General features: G+C 51.4%; 1 protein-coding gene across 1 annotated transcript; it reads left to right on the top strand.

Moving 5' to 3' along the window:
* The first annotated feature begins 6,167 nt into the window (after positions 1-6,167).
* On the top strand, positions 6,168-17,594 carry LOC122173137 (natural cytotoxicity triggering receptor 3 ligand 1-like). The gene is made up of 3 exons (XM_065590960.1): positions 6,168-6,317; positions 16,824-17,153; positions 17,269-17,594. Exons 1-3 carry the CDS (start codon positions 6,236-6,238, stop codon positions 17,592-17,594), a joined length of 738 nt encoding a protein of 245 aa, XP_065447032.1. The 5' UTR covers positions 6,168-6,235.
* The last annotated feature ends 264 nt before the right edge of the window (positions 17,595-17,858 follow it).

Raw genomic sequence — 17,858 nt, 5'->3', positions numbered from 1 at the left:
TCTCCCCCAGCCCCGAGCTGCTGCGGCGAGAGAGGGTGGGGGGAGTCGTCTCTCCCCACTTCAGCCCCAGGGCAGCCTGTGCCCCAAACCCCTCATCCCTGGCCCCACCCCAGAGTCTGCACCCCAACCCTCTGCCTCAGCCTTGAGCCCCCTCCTGTATCCCAAACCCCTCATTCCCACCCCCACCCCAGAGCCCACATGCCCAGCCAGAGCCCCCCTGCACCCCAACCCTGTGCCCCAGCCCTGAGCCCCCTCCCACATCCCAAACCCCTCATCCCCAGTCCACCCCAGAGCCTGCACCCCCAGCCAGAGCCCTCACCCCCCCGTGCCCCAACCCTCTGCCCCAGTCCTGAGCCCTCTCCCGCCTTCCAAACCACTTGGTCCCAGGCCAGAGCCCCCTCCGCACCCCAAACCCCTCATCCCCAACCCCACCCCAGAGCCTGCACCCCAGCTGGAGCCCTCACCTCCCCCACACCGCAGCCCCCTGCCCCAGCCGAGAGCCCCCTCACACACCCTGAACCCCTCATTTCTGGCTGCACCCCCATCCCAGAGCCCGTATCTCCTCCCACATCCCAATCCCCTGCCTCAGCCCGGAGCCTCATCCCATACTCTGAATCCCTCAGCTCCACCCCCCGCAGCCTGGAGCCCCCTCCTACACCCCAAACCCCTCATCCCTGGCCCCAGAGCCGGGCCAGAGTCTGCATCCCCAGAGGGAGCTCTCACCCCCCCCTGCACCCCAGCCCCCTGAGCCGGGCTGGTGAAAATGAGCAAGTGAGTGAGGGTGGGGAGAGCGAGCGACAGAGGGAGGGGGGATGGAGTGAGTGGGGTCTCAGAGGAGGGGCGGGGCTGGGGCAGGATCTCAGAGGAGGGGCGGGGCCGGGGTGGGGCGGGGTCTCAGAGGAGGGGCGGGGCAGGGGCGGGGTCTCAGAGGAGGGGCGGGCCGGGGCGGGACCTCAGAGGAGGGGCGGGGCCAGGGCAGGGTCTCAGAGGAGGGACGGGGCTGGGCGGGGTCTCAGAGGAGGGGCGGGGCCAGGGCAGGGTCTCAGAGGAGGGACGGGGCCGGGCGGGGTCTCAGAGGAGGGGCGGGGCCGGGGCGGGACCTCAGAGGGGGCTCTGGGCTGCTCCGGCTCCAGCTCCCGGCTCCCCCTCCTCTGGCCCCTCTGCTGCTGCTTCTCTGCCCCCAGCTCAGCGCAGGCGGCTGCTCTCCCCTTAGCTCTGCCCGCTCTGGCTCAGGCAGCTCCAGCTCACCCGCAGGACGGGACCCCGGGCTCCTGGCTCCCTCATTGGCTGCCTGCCCTGTCTATTGGGCTGACCTGGAGCAATAGCCTTTCCCCATTGGCCCTGGGGACCGTCAGGCTCAGGATCTCGATTTCTCTTCAGCCCGTCCCCTTTCTTTTGGCACTGGGAGAGGGGCCAGCCAAGAATCCCCCTCAGTGTAAGTGAGGGGCCAGCAGCCCCCTGCCATACAGGGACTATGTGTTATGCTGCTAAAACTACCCAGGATCTTTTCAGGGGACAAGGCAATATGCCACGCTTTTTATGAGAACGCAATTTGATTTATAACCAATAGCTAATACCTAATACCTACACACAGACACACACACACACACACACTCAGATGTTCTGCAGCTGTTGTATAGTTAACAGTCCTGGACGTAGCTTGAGTCCGTAGCTTGGTTTCGCAGCTTGAGTTCACAGCTCATGGCGGCTAACTGGATAGGAAAGCCGGGCACGAGGAAGGGCCGGTCTCTGTTGGGCGCACCGATGCCCTTCGATGTTGTCAGCAGAACGTTACCCAAAGTCTTCCATCTCATCCATCCTTTTTGTAGGCTTTAGTTTGAACAAGAGTCTATGGGTCTTGCTGTGTCACGCTGCCTCTGGGTACTGTGTGATTGATCCCCCATCAATTGCAGACCTGACTGTCAGCCTCGGACCTGACTTTGATCTTGTTTCAATTGCACATTTGTTCTTTTCTTTTAGGGTGGACTCGTCTCACTTTGTCAGGGCTGTTGTCTGCATCTTCAGCCATTGGTGTTTGCACTTCACTTTGTCAGGACGGGCTGGGGCTGGAGGTTGATTCCATCATCCATGCATCCCTCATTCACACATCTAAACTAAGTTAACAAGGTTACAGCAGGTTTTGCAAAATGGAGTGAGCATTTCAAAATGGAGTTTGAGTTACAATACGGAGTCTTATCAAAACAAGTGTCATGAACAATTTACAGTGTTGGGAGGCAAACAGTGAGCAGGGGTTACAATGGTAAAACAGTGACCCGAACAGCAAGGCTCAGTGACCCCAACAGCCATTGAACTGATACTGCAAGAGCAGCCGGCCGAACAGCCGCGGCTCTAACGAGCGGACGGTAATTGAACTGAACAGCTGCTTATCACGGACTTTTCGATACGCGCCAACTCCGGGGGCTTAACGAGCAGCTTTATTGCCATTTCGCTGGTTCTTGCGAAAGCCGGTTTTATGAACGAACGCTGTTTCAGTCATAAAACTTTACTCATGAAGTTCTGTTTGTTCATTTGATACAAAATAAAGTCCTATTAATAAAGTCTTAATAACAATAGTAATTAAAAAGAAACAATTTCATTCGTCAGCTCTACATACGGGAAGCAACTGTCCCTTCCTGCAGCTTCTCACTGAACTCTCCTGTCTCCAGGGCCTTGTCTCACTCAGTCTCTCCTGCTTCTGGGCTCATTGCGGGAGTCCAGGCCGCTCCTCACGCCTGCCCCAGGCTGACTGCCCACGAGTTACCCTTCTCCAGGGGCGACCAAAGGAGCAACTGCCCTTCTGCAGCCCCCCACCACTCAATAGAGCCACTTGCTGGCTTTTATACTCATGTGCTCCCTCCCCAGCTGGGTCGGATAACAGAACAGGACTGGCCGGCCCAGCACCACTGTCCCTTACATGTGTGTCCACACAGCGCTCTAAGCCCGGACTCTCACTCCGGTTTGAGTCCCCTCTTCTGTTCCCACACAAATCAGTCTGACACGGGTCAGCAGCGCTCAGGGCCCAGGACCCTGCCAGGAGGTGTGTCAGAGCTTGAGTCCTGCTGTGACTTGGGTCCAAGCCCTGTCACTGTGCAGTGTGGACGCCACTCAAGCCGCAGTCCCAAGTCAGGAGGGCTGCACAGTGCAGTACGGATGTGTTAGCACGGCTGTGAGACCCAGGACTGGCGATTGTAACCTGGGTTTACAGTGCAGTGTGGATGCTCCAGCGTGGGCTTGGCAACACCGACTCCCCAAGCCCCGTCCCACAGATCAAGGTTAGTGAGCTGTACAGATGAGCTCTGAAGGGGCAGGCTGCCCGCTTGGGTCTGACACATTTCTGGACTTGAAAAACAAAGCGTTGAAATGATGAAAACGGCCGGTGGCAACTTGGTGAAACCAAAACATTCTGGTTTGCACCAACTTTGTGTTTCACGCGTTAAGCTAATTACAGCACCAGTGTTTTAAAAAGGACAAAAGGACGACTTCCAGGTCACCTGGTGCTGGCTCCATCTTGGAATACCAGTGTTTTCCCACTGACGGGCGTGGGAACTAAGCTTGGAGACAAAAGGTTCCTGCCATATGCAAAAGCTACTTAAGGCAGGGGAGTGACATCATCGGGACTCTTCACTGACTCCCTGCCCAAGTCGACTCCTGGAAACGCCTGCGGAACAAAGACTGACTTGGGGGAAGTGCTGGACCCAGGCTAAAGGGATTTCTAGCCTGTGAAAAGATCACCTGGGGATTCCCAGCTGTGAGCAAGTGCAACTGGCCCCTTAAGAATCTCTGCAGTCTGCTTGAATCATCATTTAGGGGGAGAATTTGCTACTCGTATCCAATCTCATTAGTATATTAAGCTTAGTTTGCGTTTTTGTTTTGTTTGGTAGATAACCTGCTTTGATCTGTTTGCTAGCCCTTATAATCACTTAACATCTATCTTTTGTAGTTAATAAACTTGTTTTTGCTTTGTCTAAAACCAGGATGTGGGAGTCATAACTCGGGGTAAACGGCTGTTGCATAGCTCTCTCCACATTGAGGGAGAGGCTGAATTTAATGAGGTTACGCTGTACAGTTCCTTGTGCAGCGCAAGATGGTATAATGTTGGGTTTACACTCCAGAGGGGGGTGCGCACTTTAGGAACTGGGAGGTGCCTTAGCTGAGCCGTCCCAGGCAGGGGCTGGTTAAAGAACCCGTGTGTGTAACTGCAGCTGGGTGTGTCCCTACCTGTGTGTGTGCTGGAGCCTGGGAGAGGGCCTGGAAGACTGGTCCGAGCAGCACAGGGTGAAAGGGAGCCCAGTTGCTGGGTCAGGGGGGCTCTGTGGTACCCCAGTTCCAGGTGTCACCCTGGGGGGGGACCCGTCACAACCATCCCTGTCCACCCTGGCTAACAGCCATTGAAAGACCTGTCCTCCATGAATTCATCTCGTTCTTTTTTGAAGCCTGTTATAGTCTTGGCCTTCACAACATCCCCTGGCAAAGAGTCCCACAGGCTGGCTGTACGTTGTGTGAAGAAATGTTTCCTTGTGTTTGTTTTAAACCTGCTGCCTATTAATTCCATTGGGTGACCCCTAGTTCTAGTATTATAAGAAGGAGTAAATAACCTGTTTGCCCAGGAAGGGGACAAAGCCTGGAGGTGGGGCAGCTGGGCGTGACTGAGGCTGGGCGGCTGGAAGCTGGTCAGTCTCCTGGGTAGGGAATCGGGGGGGGGGGGGGAGCCCAAAGACCCCCCCAAGATGGGTTTGGCTGAAAGTCCCTGATGTCTGTGCTAACAAACCCTGTTCTGCGCTGGGTTCCCGAGGGCTGATAACCTGTCTGGGTCACACGCTGGCTGGGAATCATGGCTGGCCGCGGAGTGTGGGGCAGGGTCCCTCCAGCTGCCCCAGGGCTCCGTCCAGGGGGACCCACTGCAGAAAGCTCATGGGGTGAACTGGGGGCTGGATGCTCCGAGGTCAGACCCAGGAGGCGCTGCAGCCGAGGAGGCTCCCCCCAGTGACAATGTTCCCCGAGGGGTGTCACGCGACAAGAGTCCTGTCCTGAGCCCGTGACTCCATGACGAGCACAGAGACTGCCCGACCTCAGCAGGGCTGGCTGGTAACACGCACCCCGTGCTCTTGAGGCTGAGACAGGAAACCCAGCTGCCTACGGAGCCTGCAGACTGGCCTCGGGCGAATCGCTGCACGGGGCGGTAGGTGGCAGTGCCAGGAACACATAGCGCAGGGCCGGCTCCCCGGGTGGCTGGTTCTCTTAGCGAGTGACCAAGGGATGTTCTCGTCCCCTGCGCAGAGTCCCACCGACCCCCAGTCACAGCGGCCAGGCTGAGGGTCTGTCACCGCGTCACTAACACCCCCGTTCACTCACCCCGGTGATAAACAAACTCTGCAGCCGCCAGCCTGCCCCGGGCATGGATCCCTGCAGCCCCCAGACGCCCTGGAGCAAATCCCACGTCCCCCGGCTCTGTCCCTGCAGTCCAGCGCGTCTCAGCAGCATTAAACCCCCTTCACAGACACCCATTTGTGATGCTGGGGGCTGCCGACTCAGCCCATCCTCCCTGCGCTACTACGACCGACTGTCATCACCCAGGGCTGGGCCAAGGGGATGGCAGGGAGGAAGCAGTTACCCCAAGGTGACCCATAGCAATCACCAGCCCTCCCTGCCCCCTGCGGCCTCGGGACCCTGCTCACGGCAGGAACCGTTGGAAATGGAGCTGAAGGGCGGGACTGGCCATTGTGGGGCTTGAGTCCTGTTTACACTCACGATGCGCCGATCAGTGGAGCTGTTCCAGTGAAACGGGCACGGCTGCCCCCAGGCCTGGAGCGGCGCAGAACCCCCTTACACAGAGCAACCCAGGCTGGGGCAATGGGGGGCAAGGCCCTGCACAGCGCTGGCTCCAGCAACCCCATGCAGCACCCAGACCCAGTGCACCCAGCTCCCAGCCACAGTCCCCCAGTGCCAGCTCCAGAGCGGCCCTGCTGGGTCTGGCCGGGACACCCCAAAGGTGGGTGAGCTGCTGGGAGCAGCTCCCATTTCCCCAGGGCTCGGGGGGCCGACTGGAAGGCTGGGCTCACCTCTGCGCTGGGAGGAGCAGGAGCGGCCCTGAGCCTGCAGGGTTGTGTAGGGTGTGGGTGTGGCTGGTTTCTGTGCCAGCGAAGGACTTGGGACTCGAAGGTGATTCCTGCCTCTTCACCTGCTTTTATGGCCCTTCGGGAGAGAAAGCGAAAGCAAATCCGCTCACAGCCCGGAGATGGCGACTCTGTGGGGACGAAGGGCAGGGACCATGGGGCTGGTGGGTCTCCTCATCCCCCTCCTTGTCCTCGGGGTGGCCGGTAAGTACAGACCCCTGGTGTCCTGGGGGCGGGCAGGGCAGGGCCCCGGGGCTCCCAGCAGAGTAAAGTCCCGGGGACGGGGCCTGGGTGCCGGAGGGTCAGTCACTGCCCAGCTCTGCCCGGCCTCAGCTGCTGAGTCTGCCCTGAGCCCGTGTGAATGCCCCAGGGTGTGACAGGAGCCGGGGGAGGGAACAGGGGAGCCGTGGGGAATCCCAGGGGCAGGAGAGGGGGGTCGGGGTCTGAGTGAAGGGACGGGCACACTGAGAGCTCAGACGGGGAGCCAGGGAGCTGCCAGTGAAGGAGCCCAGGTCTGTTCTGGGTACGATATCCCAGCAGTGACCCTGGAGGGGAACGGGTGGGAGGCAGGGGGGACAAACATCACTCTGTGACCAAACCCAGCTCACCCCACTCTCTGCCGTGGCCGGCTGTGGACTTGGTGCTGTGACGGGCCCTGCAGAAACCCAGGCTGGGGTTTGCCAGGCAACGCTCCCCGTGTCCCCATCAGGAGCAGGCGCCATTACTCTGAAGCGGGTCTTTGCTGACCTGAGCCAGACACAGCCAGCAGCACGTTGATTGCCCCAGCCCAGCGAGTGCAAAGGAAAGGACTGCCCTGTCTGTACCCCTGTAACGATGCAGTTCTGGTGGGACCCAACTGAGAGTGCCAATTCGGGACAAATTGCTTAGAGCAGGGCAGTCACAGCCCAAGGCTGGGGTTTTTCCACCTCTAAGGCAAACCAACCCAGCCAGACAAAGAGGACTTTGGTCTCACCCCACTGGCTAACCACAAGTCACACAAGCAGTGAGATGTGTGTATCATTTTTGAAGTTGAAGTTGTGAATATTGGCTCTATACTGTCTTTCAGAGATGAGAGTTAGAATTGGTTAAATGGAATCAATGACATACAGTAATGGCAAAGTTCTTGGTTCAGGCTTGCAGCAGCAATAGAATAAACTGCAGGTTTAAATCAAGTCTCTGGAACATCCCCAGCTGGGATGGGTCATTCAGTCCTTTGTTCAGAGCTTCAGTTTGTAGCAAAGTTCCTCCAGAGGTATGAAGCAGGATTGAAGACAAGATGGAGATGAGGCATCAGCCTTTTATAGTCCTTTCCAGGTGTAAGAACACCTCTTTGTTCTTACTGTGGAAAATTACAGCAAAATGGAGTCTGCAGTCACATGGGCCAGTCCCTGCATACTTTGCTGAGTTACAAGGTGTCACGGAGTCCCCGGGCGATGCTCTGGAACTGCTCCCCACAAAGCCAGTCAGGCAGTGGCTTCCCCAGGAATTGAAATTGGGGGTGTGTTTGAATTTACGGGGGGGGTGTCAGGGCCGATGAGGGGTGAGACTGTGAGGCTGAAGGTGGGCTGTATGGCACCATAGTAAACACTGAAAAATGTTTCATGACCATTTTATTAGATTTAACTCATGTTTTAAAATCACACAAATTAAAGTTGGCTACTCAAACCTTCTATGAAGCACTACATATACATCCTTCTTGGTTTCTTGTTATAGTTTTGCACAACTCTGTTAATGAACTTCTTGAATGCAATGCATTTATCTTTGGTGGCTTCTCGTGTGTCTGGTACTTCCATTCCTTCAATTGATATGCTCATTAGTTCATTCACATGGTCAAGCAGAAGGTGACTTCTTTCAGAACACAAAATTCTATTCAATTATGAAAAAGAATGCTCATCTGTTGTGTAGCTATTGTGACCAGGAGTAGCAAGAGATGAATTCCTACTTCTTTCATCCCAGGAAACAGAACACAAAGATCGGGTCGAGCCACTAGTGATGATAAAAAAGAAGTTGAAGTCAAATCTTCATTCATTCGTCGTATGATATTCCACTCTGTGTTCAAATTCTCTATTCTGTCCTGTTCATATGGCAGCCCCATTGCTGGTAGTGCCTCACTCCACTCAACTGTTGGTGTTTTATAGGACAGGCATCTGTAAAAGCTACGTGGAGGTTGAGTAGAATCTAGAAGTCGCTCTTGTAGATTTTTAAGAATCAAGTCTGTGCACTTTTTCAGTCGTCTTAACAAACACTTCTTGTCCTCTTCACTAAGGATTCAATATAAATGCAGGTTTCAGAGTAGAAGCCGTGTTAGTCTGTATCCGCAAAAAGAACAGGAGTACTTGTGGCACCTTAGAGACTAACAAATTTATTAGAGCATATAAATGCCTTCGTTAGTGAACTTCTGGACTGAAGTCTTTGCTTCTTCCAGTACTTTTTCAATGGATAGCTCTCTGATTGATCCAAATGTAGGTTCTATTGCTGGACAAAGATCTACTACTGTTGTAGCGGATGCCTGGATGGCCTTGTGTAATGACCCAAGTGGTTTCAACAGTAGACTTACGAGAGAGATAATGGCAATAGTCTTCTCTGAACATAGTAGCAAAAGTAATCCACCAGCCTCACTACTTAGATCCATCCCATCTTGGTAGATACTTTCCAAAGCCAGTAATAACGGCTGGAGTAATTTTAAGACAACAGCCAAGGATCGCTCATGAGAAAGCCAGTGGGTTTTCCCAGGTTGGACTAATTTGAACTTCAGTCCCAGTGAATCTTCTATATTTTCCAAGATATTCAGTCTATTTGGACTCTTACTGAAAAAGAATATAATGAAGACATTAAATTTATAGCTTTTAAAATGTCTTTTGAAGATTCTGCAGCTCGTACTAGTGCTAGTTGGAGTAGATGGCCTCTGCAATGTGTATAGGAGAGATTAGGGTTACACTTTTCTCTGAGCAAAGCTTGTACTCCACTATGTCTTCCAGAGAAGTTTGCAGCTCCATCAAATGCACAAGCAGCCATCTGTTTGGGGTCCAATTGACAAGCATTTAACTCTTCTAAGATGTGGGTTGTCACAGATGCAGCCAATGTGTCTTCTATAACTTGAACATCTAGAAATCCATCTACTGGCCTACCCCTGACATCAAGATAATGTACACAATGACTTAATACTTGATGCCCATTAGCATTAGTGCATTCATCAGCCATGTATGCAAATTTTTTGAATGTGGTGAGAGAGTTCTTCACTTTTTCAACTGTTGAGTCTTTCACTGTTGCACTGCATGCTTCTAGCCAGTCTGTTGACTTTCTTGCAGAAAAATAGTGAGCATTTGCTGGTCTTGTTTGGAGCCAGTGTTCAACTTCAGGATGAACAAGTGACAATGCACTTAACATTGGCCTCCAGTTTGTAGTGTGTGGTATCTCTTGCTTAAATAGAAAGTACGATGCCACAGCCATGTTTGTTCACATGAACTGTGTTGTGTCTCCAGCATTCTTAACAGCCTCATTAAGTACTTCTAAAATTGGCTTTGAAAGTGGGCTTATAAGGCTTTCTGCATGTTGATGCACTCCAGAGGCCTGGTGTTTTGCAGCCTTTTCACGTAGTTTGTCAGCATTGGCTTTGCTGATCGGTTTGACAAACCAAACTCCTCCACTTTTACCAGTTATAACATTGGGAAGCTTTCCCTCTTCGTAAGCTTTTTTGCAAGAGGTGCACCAGTAGCCATATTTTGTAACTTCAATAAACGGGAACACTTTGACCGACAAACATCGGGAACTGCCTTTAGGTTTTGGAGACACTGTTTCTTCAGTAGGTAGCTGTATTTGTGCTTCGGGCTGGTCAGATGTAGATATACCACTTGAACCTTCAGATGACATGTTGATATAGTCTTGTTCTTGATGTGTTCTTCACCTTGGTTAGTTTTTGAGGCCTTTGAGTGGAAAAATTGTTGTATTGTTTTTTGTCTTTTCATTTTCACTTTGACCTGCAATGTAGAAAATATATGAATAAAGTAAATGTTTTGTTAGGATAATGCAAATTTAACATAAGGATAATGCAAGTTATACCAAAACACCTAACAGGTCTAGATTTCTAAAAAAATATAATTAAAAAAATGTATTTAATTTAAATTGACTGTTGAGAAATAAGCTATCATGGGATAAGAGGGAAGTCCTCTCATGGATCAGTAACTGGTTAAAAGATAGGAAACAAAGGGTAGGAATAAATTATCAGTTTTCAGAATGGAGAGAGATAAATAGTGGTATCCCTGAGGGGTTGGTACTGGGACCATTACTGTTCAACATATTCATAAATGATCTGGAAAAATGGGTAAACAGTGAGGTGGCAAAATTTGCAGATGATACAAAACTATTCAAGATAGTTAAGTTCCAGGCAGACTGCGAAGAGCTACAAAGGGATCTCACAAAACTGGGTGACTGGGCAACAAAATGGCAGATGAAATTCAATGTTGATAAATGCAAAGTAATGCACATTGGAAAACAATCTCAACAATACATACAAAATGATGGAGTCTGAATTAGCTGTTAACACTCAAGAAAGATCTTGGAGTCACTGTGGGTAGTTCTCTGAAAACATCCACTCAATGTGCAGCGGCCGTCAAAAAAGCAAACAGAATGTTGGGAATCATTAAGAAAGGGATAGATAATAAGACAGAAAATATCATATTGCCTCTATATAAATCCATGGTACGTGCACACCTTGAATACTGTGTGCAGATCTGGGCACCCCATCCCCAAAAAGATATATTGGAATTGGAAAAGGTACAGAGATGGGCAACTAAAATGATTAGGGGTATGAAACAGGAGGAGAGATTAAAATGACTGGGAATTTTCAGCTTAGAAAAGAGACGACTAAGGTGGGATATGCTAGAGGTCTATAAAATCTTGACTGGTGTGAAGAAAGTGAATAAGGAAATGTTATTTAATCCTTCACAGAACCTAAGAACTAGCAGTCACCCAATGAAATTAATAGACAGCAGGTTTAAAAAAAAACAAAAGGAAGTACTTCTTCACACAACATAAAGTCAACCCGTGGAACTCTTTGCCAGGGGATGCTGTGAAGACCAAAATTATAACAGGATTTAAAAAAGAACTAGATAAATTCCTGGAGAATAGGTCCATCTGTGGCTATTAGCCAGGATAGGGAGGGATGCAACACCTGCTCTGAGTGTCCCTAGCCTGTTTGCCAGAAGCTGGGAATGGGCAACAGGGGATAGATCACTTGATGATTCCCTGTTCTGTTAATTCCCTCTGAAGCACCTGGCATTGACCACTGTCGGAAGACAGGATACTGGGCTATATGGACCATTGGTCTGACCCAGTATGACCATTCTTATGTAAAAATAATTATAATAATAAAAATGTTTGGTACAGAAACGCCCCAACATAATGACCTCTCAAGATAGCAATGATGTGAGATAACAACCTTGGCAAATAATGCGTTTTAAAAATCTTGGCCTACTAGGAAACATATTTATATAAGTTTCCATTCCCAGTCACAAATCTAACATTCTGGAGTAAAGTCACTAAAATATAGTCCAACAAACAAACGTTTATTTAACGTGCCCCTCACTTTTCCCTCCACCGCACCCCACTCACCGGTGTTGTCCTTGGTCAATGGAGACTCAGAGTTCAGAGGTGCTTTCACATGAGTTCACCTCCCAGGTGGGGGGCAAGAAGGCACCTTGCTTGTTCCACCAGCTGCTCACTGTTCGCTCTGGCCACTGTTGTTTGTTGTGCCACCGTTCACTCCATCGCTCTGTTGCCAATGGCCCTGCGCCGTCACCTTCTGCTGCCACCTGCCGCTGTGACCTCTGCGAGTTGGTCTCTTGAGGTTCCACCAGTTCTCAGTGATTTCAGCTGAGCTCTCAGTGGGGGAACCTCGCTGCTAGTGCAGACTGGGGTGTCTCTTCCACAGAAACACTGTCCCCACAGCAGGTCTAAGCACTTAAAGACCGGATTATCAGTGATTTCAGCTGCAGTGGTCACTTAACAGAACAAAAAGAACAGGAGTACTTGTGGCACCTTAGAGACTAACAAATTTATTAGAGCAGAAGCTTTCGTGGACTACAGCCCACTTCTTTGGATGCATATAGAATGGAACAAATGTTGTACTTAAAGTACTGCACAGGATCTTTTCAGGGGGAATAAGACAAAACGCCACATTTATTAGTGATACATGTATTCATTAACACTGTATTATATGCATATAATATATTACACTTACACTCACACACACACAAACACACACAAACACACTCCGTCTTGTTGTTACCAATTAGTTGCTCCCCTTAACTTCACTGGCCAGGTGAGTTAGATGGGGGAGGGGGTGGAGCCGGGCTTCTGCCGATCCGGATCGATGCTCCCATGTTGACAAGATGAGACCCGGGGTCCTCTGCAAGACACCTCACTTTTATAGCAGCTTTCCTCTTATGCAAATCTAGACCAGATTCAAACTCTGTGTCTGTGTCCATTGGTCCTTTGTGCTGCTTTCTTTTGAGTGTTGTCCCAATGTTGCAAAGAGGGTGTTTCCAAAAGAAGGTGCTTGCTTCTAACCCCCGAGGCCGTCGGTATGTCTGCTTGTCTTTAATGAGCCCACTTGACACATTTTATTGTCCTTGGGTCTGGCTCCCAGCCCCTCTCCAACAGTTGCATCCGAAGAAGTGAGGTTTTTACTCACGAAAACTTATGCCCAAATAAATCTGTTAGTCTTTAAGGTGCCACCAGACTCCTTGTTGTTTTTGTAGATACAGACTAACACGGCTACCCCCTGATACTCCAACAGTTGAGGCTGTCTGGAGGTGCTGCCTTCCATGCCTTGCTCATCCACACCTCATTCATTCAACAGGGCAATTGATTAAGAGTGGGGGGGGGGGGGAGAGCTCTTGTTCTACTGCTAGCAAAAAGAAATTTTTCTTCTATCTTATTCTATCCTTAGGGGCTATAATATTCTACCAAGGGCAATGCAATGTTTCTAAATGAGGCTTTGATACAAAGTCCCATGAAAACAGAGGTCACACGTGGGTAGACCCACCACAAGGTTATATGAAGAGGCACAATGTAAAGTCATATGAAAATTATCAGAGATTTATCTACACATATATTGAGGAGATATATATACACACATACAGAGAGCATAAACAGGTGGGAGTTGTCTTACCAACTCTGAGAGGCCAATTAATTAAGAGAAAAAAACTTTTGAAGTGATAATCAAGCTAGCCCAGTACAGACAGGTTGATAAGAAGTGTGAGAATACTTACAAGGGGAGATAGATTCAATGTTTGTAATGGCTCAGCCATTCCCAGTCCTTATTCAAACCGGAGTTGATTGTGTCTAGTTTGCATATCAATTCTAGCTCAGCAGTCTCTCGTTGGAGTCTGTTTTTGAAGTTTTTCTGTTGTAATATAGCCACCCGCAGGTCTGTCACTGAATGACCAGACAGGTTAAAGTGTTCTCCCACTGGTTGTTGAGTATTTTGATTCCTGATGTCAGATTTGTGTCCATTAATTCTTTTGCGTAGAGACTGTCCGGTTTGGCCAATGTACATGGCAGAGGGGCATTGCTGGCAAGATGGATTTCCACTCCATACGGCTAAATGCAGTGCCTTGCATAATGACAGGTTTCAGAGTAGCAGCCGTGTTAGTCTGTATCTGCAAAAAGAAGAACAGGAGTACTTGTGGCACCTTAGAGACTAACAAATTTATTAGAGCATAAGCTTTCGTGGACTACAGCCCACTTCTTCGGATGCATATAGAATCAAGGGCTAGCTTGATTATCACTTCAAAAGTTTTTTTCTCTTAATTAATTGGCCTCTCAGAGTTGGTAAGACAACTCCCACCTGTTCATGCTCTCTGTATGTGTGTATATATATCTCCTCAATATATGTTCCATTCTATATGCATCCGAAGAAGTGGGCTGTAGTCCACGAAAGCTTATGCTCTAATAAATTTGTTAGTCTCTAAAGTGCCACAAGTACTCCTGTTCCTCTTTTTGCGGATACAGACTAACACGGCTGCTACTCTGAAACTTAACAGAACAAAAGACTATCTATGGAGCTTAATCAGCTCTGTCTTTAACCAGTGGAGAGGGACAGGTCCCCACCCTCTCGCTTGATGCCCTCAATCAGCACAGGCTAAGTACAGTTCTACTGCCTTTTACTCATACAATAAGAACAACAACATTTCATCCCCCCCCACCCCCCACCCCCCAGCCCTGCATTCAAGTGATTTGTAACCCAAACCCAACCAAAATCACTTGGGCAGCACAGCTCTGTTTGCTGGATACCTAGGTAGATTAGGTGTGAATGTAAATACAATCTGGTCCTGAAGCCTTTCCCCCCAGCCCCAGCTCATCACTAGCTGTCAGGAAGAGCTCATTTAGACTTTGCTTACAAATCATCATTTGAAATGATTAGGTTGGCCAATGTCCCCGAAATGAATGCACTGACATTGTCATAAAAACAACCGCTGTAGAAGGAAGCTAGTCTATGTTCCTACTTTTCACATCTATGATACTTTTTCAGATACACGTATTTTATCATACATATGCTTTTAAAGTATGTATTAATGTTTCAATTTCAATTCAAATTTCCAAACAGTCACTAAATTGGCATGTAACTAATTCACAAAACTGGGAGGGGGGGTGTTGGGGAAATTCAGGGGGGGTGTAGGGAAATCACTGCAGTCAGGACTCTGGGGAGCCTCCTCTCCCTCGGAGCAGACCGTCTGTCTTCAGGGCAAGAAGCTCACAGGGTTTCACCTCCTGGGTCTCTCCTGGGAGCATTCAGCATATGCCCCTCCATGCGCTTCCCACAGCGAGTCCGCCCAGGCGGGGTCCTGGGGAAGCCAGAGGGTCCTGCACCCCCACTTCGCAGTCAGTCGTGACTCTCAGCCAGCCGGTAACACAGAGGTTTATTAGACGACAGGAACACGGTCTAAACCAGAGCTTGTCGGTACAGCGAACGGGAACCCTCCACAGGGTCCATTCTGGGGCCCAGCGAGCCAGACAACCCTGTCTGCCCTCACTCCTAGTCCCCAGGCAGCTCCAAACTGAAACCCCCTCCAGCCCCTCCTTTCTGGCCTTTGTTTCTTTCCCGGTCCAGGAGGTCACCTGATCTCTTTGTTCACCTTTAGCTATTTCCTTGCGGGGGGCAGGGCCCTGGCCATTAGTTGCCAGGGAGACAGAGTATCAGTGATTTATGCATCCGAAGAAGTGGGCTGTAGTCCACGAAAGCTTATGCTCTAATAAATTTGTTAGTCTCTAAGGTGCCACAAGTACTCCTGTTCTTTTTGCGGATACAGACTAACACGGCTGCTACTCTGAAACCAGTGATTTATGCACACTCGCCTTTCCCCACCACCTAGAGACTTAAGAAATGCATTGGGGAAACTGAGGCACCCACACAGTATTCAGAGGAAACATTAAGAACAGTCCCACTTTGTCACACAAGGCTATCTGTCTTCTCTCAATGGGTCAGTTGTGTAGCTGATGGTCCTTAATGGGCCATCAAGCAGGCTAGGCAAAGCTAACACCAGCTTGTCTGGGATGTCACCCAGCAGCATAGCATAAGTTTGAAATACAGACAGTACAGAGCCAATATTCATAACTTCAACTTCAAAAATGATACACACATATAAAGAGCATAATCATAACCAGCCAACCATAACCTTGTCTTAGACACCTCATTTGACCCCCTTTATACAAGATTTGATGCCACTACAGGACCATGGTTGCAACAATGATCTATATGGTCCCAGATTATATCAATAACGTCACAACCCCCGTGTCCCCAGAGCAGCCCGGGGCTCATTTCACTGGCCCATGCACTGCCCAGCCTGGGTCCCATCCCCTGCTCCGCTTCCTAGATACAGGGCTTATGGCCAGAGGGGGCCAGATCCTCTTGTCTGACGTCCGGCGGGGCACCGGCTAGAGAATCTCATCCGGCCACCCCTGCACTGGGCCCAGTGACTTGTGCCTGGCTAACGCCCCTTCCCGAAAAGCCTCCTGGCTGGGCTGGAGCCATCCAGAGGTAGTGACACTGTCCCCACTTCCGCCTGGGGGGTTTGTGCCGGTGGGCAGGCAGCCTGGCTGCTCACTTTGTGCCTCATTTCCAATGTGAATGTGGCTGGCGCCAGCTCCTGGCCACTGGGCCGTGTTCGGCTTCCTCTGCTAGGTGAACGGGACCCTCAGCACCCAGGATTTGCTCCCCAGACATGTAATTATACACTACGGACAAGTCACCCTCAGCTGGCTGTTTGATGCGCTAACAGACCGAGCGCTGTCAGGCCCTCGCTGTCCCGCCCCATCTCCACCCTGCCGGGAATGTATCTGTCCATTTTCTGCACCTGCTCCAACTCTTACACGTCCTTTCTAAAGTGGGGACCCCAGAGCCGGGGGCCGGATCCCAGTGCCGGTCTCACCAGGTACAGAGGTAAATCACACCTGGAACGTCCCACTCGCTGGTCCCGTTTATACCTCCCAGGGGCACAGGAGCCCTTTGTGCTCCGGGAGCCGGTGGTGAGTTGCTTTTCCGCTCTGACCCAAGCTCCTGGTAGCGTCACTGCTTTCCAGGACACGTCCCCCAGCCTGCAGGTGAGACCAGCACCCCTGGGTCCCCGCTGGACCATCTCGCACGTGGACGTGTTCAGCAAAACACACTTTGTTTGACTGGGCCCAGCTCACTGCGTGTTTCTCCCCCAGAGTCCCAGCTGATCGTGTCCGTGGGGCCCTCTCCGGTGAGAGCCGTGCTGGGCTCGGACGTGCTGCTGCCGTGTAGCTTCGCTGTGAGCGAACCCATCAGTCTGTCTAAATTCTACCTGGGCTGGGCCCGGGGAGGTGAGAAGGTGGCCGAGTACCTCAGAGAACAGCCGACTCAGCAGCCCAGGGTGAAGCTTTTCCCGGAGGAGCTGAGCAGGGGGAACTGCTCCCTGGGGCTGAGGAACGTGAGGGTGGAGGACGGAGGCAGATACACCAGCACCCTCATCTACACGCCCGACCGATCTGAGCAGCACCTGGAGCTGCAGGTGACAGGTGAGTTTGTTAAACGGTGACGTTCCTGCTTCCTGGGAGAGTGAAATCTCGGCCGCGACGCTGGATTCATGGAGCTTCTTCCATGTAACTCTGGGCGTCTCGTTCCGTCTTCCAGCTGCTCCCAGACTCTCCATCCCCCGGCGATCGTCCGGGACAGACACAGCGACCTCCTTCCCCTGCCACGTGTGGGGATTCTACCCTGGGGACGTCACCGTCACGTGGCTGAGAGACGGGCGGGTTCTGACCGACGCCACCCGCTCTGCCCCCCAGAGCAACCCGGATGGGACCTTTAACCTCACCCTGACCTACACCTTCACCCCCACCGCGAGCGACTCCGGCAGCAACTTCTCCTGTCACGTCAGCCACGCGGCTCTGGCTCAGCCCCTGCGGGAGGAGTTCCCCCTAGATGTCACACGTGAGTCTGGGCTGGGGGGATACTGAGCCAGTGGGGCTCTGGGTCCTCCATTTTTCCATTGCTCTGCCCATGGGGAGAGATTTCCCTGTCCCACCCTGGGTCTCAGAGCCTGTCCCGGCCCCAGTCCGACGGGCGTGAACTCTGGGGCCAGTGCAGTGAGGCTGTCTGGTCCCAGCACAATGTCCCTCCTCCACTGAGCTGCAGTGCCGGGAGCTGGGCAGGGCCTGTCTCCTTCGGTCCCTGCGACCAATGACCCAGCCACTGGGCACCAGTCTGTCCTGTGCTCACGG

The sequence above is a fragment of the Chrysemys picta genome, chromosome 4, assembly GCF_011386835.1.
Source record: "Chrysemys picta bellii isolate R12L10 chromosome 4, ASM1138683v2, whole genome shotgun sequence".
Classification (NCBI taxonomy): domain Eukaryota; kingdom Metazoa; phylum Chordata; order Testudines; family Emydidae; genus Chrysemys; species Chrysemys picta.
The sequence above is the reverse complement of the archived record's forward strand: the minus strand, read 5'-3'. Positions and strand labels throughout refer to the sequence as shown.